Here is a 2087-nt window from a genome sequence, read left to right as displayed (position 1 = left end):
GCAATGATGATATTCTCGAGAGTAATTAGATCTGCTTGGTTTCTTAAGGAGTCCCAGCAGGCATTTTTTTCCCTGGCGTTCACAGGAACATACACGTTGAAGAGACTAAAAATCTAATTTGTTTCTACATGCTGCAATTTTAAGAACAACCAATGAGAGTTGAGGGTCTTAACAATGATTGGAATTTGTTAGCGTTCCAAAGGGTGCCCACCCCACCGGAAGCCCCTTGGGCTAACATTGCTTTCACCTCACATTTATTCCAGAGTTTCTTACTCACCTGAAGGAAGGTGGATTCCTCCAATTTGGTCTCCTGGATGAGACGTATGTCTGGAGCTTCTATCCTAATTAAACTTCTGATGGCTTCTTCTTTGATTCTGCTCCCCATACCTCTACAGTTCCAGGAGACAATCTTCATCATTTGTATTTCTGGTTGGCTCCCTTGGAGCCTTATGACTGATTTCTCACCATCTTAGGTTTTGCTGCTAATAGCTTCTCAAGAGTTGGCTGGCTGCCTTGGAGCTTGTCTTTGAAAGTTTCCATCTCTCTTTTTTCCCGATATGTTTTGCAGCCTCTTGTGGATCTCCTTGTCGAGGCTTGTGATTCTTCTATTTTGCCTTCTTCCTCTGAGCCTTCAGATTCTTACTCAACTTCCTCGACTTCTACAGTGTTTCCTTTGGAACTCTTAGCAAGGCTTGCCCCCTTGGGAGAAGAGGGGGTACCTTTTGTGAGGGGGGTTGATTTTTGGATATCTGCTTCCTATGATTCCTCTATTTGTGAGCTTAGAGGGGTGAATTTATTTTCTTGCTCCATTCTGACAGGGGGTTGCTGAGGAGGGGCTTGCTGAGGGCCTCTTTTAGTTGTACCAACATGTTTTTGGGTTTTCTTGGCACGCTTGACCTGATTCCAGCCTTCTTCTTTACCCTTATTTGGATCAGCATTGGTTGGGCATCCTCTGGCGAAGTGGCCGTAGACATGGCATTTTCAGCACTTGAAGGGCAACTGCTCATAGTCAAGCTTCTGTAAATGAGTCCAGCTTCCTACTTTGATTTTGATGGCTTTCGGGAGTCCCACCTCAAGATCTACTTCTACATAGATTCGGGCGCAGTCATATTGATCTTTGTTATTTTCCCGGTCTATGAATTTCCCAAGGGCGTTGCCGATGTGCTTCAACGAGTCCCAATTCCAGCAATGCACTAGGAGATTTGGAAGCCTGACCCACACCGGAACAGCCATAGGAACGTCAACTGCAGGGTCAAAATCCGACGTCCATTTGTTGAGATAGAGGCCTTGGGGGCCCATGAAAAAGGGGCCATTCTGGAAGATTAGATCCTTGTCTTCCTTAGAGGTGGATTCGAAGAGAAAAAACCCTCGTCCTAAGAAATAAAATGTGACGCTATTCTTGATCAAAGGATCCAAGTTCTTGTTGACCCAGTTCTTAGCGGACTTAGGAGAAGGCCATAGTTCAGTGAACCGACCGACAAGTGCTCGCTTAGCCAAGGACAGGGTGACTTGAATCAGAGTCTCTGGTAGCATGGAGATTTTAGGAATATCTTCGAGCCTCTTGACGAATTTGGCAGCTTCATTCTTTTTCTTTTACGGCAAACCGACCAAGAGCCGAGAGAAGGCTTTAGCAGAAGAAGGCGGAGGAGGGGAGAGGGGGGCTGCCTGGGGTGAGCCCGCGACCTCCATGGACGCAAACTCCTCCTAGCGGCAAATGAGCCACATAACAGGTTCTCAGCTGAAAATCGTAGGAAAGAAAGCCCAGGGCCTTGGGGCGGGAGGGCAGGGGGACCTAGGGCACAGGCAGCGAACTAGGGCTTCGCTACCAAGTCAAATCGCTCCAGATCCAAAACCTTCCATATCTTCCATTTGGTATAGTTAATTTATCTTTTATTATTATTTTGAATTTGTCAAATTAAATTAATATCATATTTACATGATTAATAATAATTAATAATAAAATTTCATATTACAATATTTATAAAAACAAACAAAAACAACAATAGAAAATATTCTTAAAGATACATGGAAAAAAATTACTAATATATAATATGATGTATCAGTGAATGTGGGAAGAAATGAAAAAA

At 43.8% G+C, this 2087-nt stretch overlaps 1 protein-coding gene across 1 annotated transcript; it reads right to left on the bottom strand.

Annotated features, from left to right (window-relative positions):
• Positions 1 to 981: 981 nt before the first annotated feature.
• Positions 982 to 1533, bottom strand: LOC149261576 (uncharacterized). The gene has a single exon (XM_089369757.1). The coding sequence runs from the start codon at positions 1531 to 1533 to the stop codon at positions 982 to 984; it is 552 nt and encodes a 183-aa protein (XP_089225883.1).
• Positions 1534 to 2087: the final 554 nt, after the last annotated feature.

This window comes from Pinus tabuliformis, chromosome 6 (genome assembly GCF_031772625.1).
Source record: "Pinus tabuliformis cultivar Carrire ecotype Pingquan chromosome 6, CPIR1, whole genome shotgun sequence".
Lineage (NCBI taxonomy): Eukaryota > Viridiplantae > Streptophyta > Pinopsida > Pinales > Pinaceae > Pinus > Pinus tabuliformis.
The sequence above is the reverse complement of the archived record's forward strand: the minus strand, read 5'-3'. Positions and strand labels throughout refer to the sequence as shown.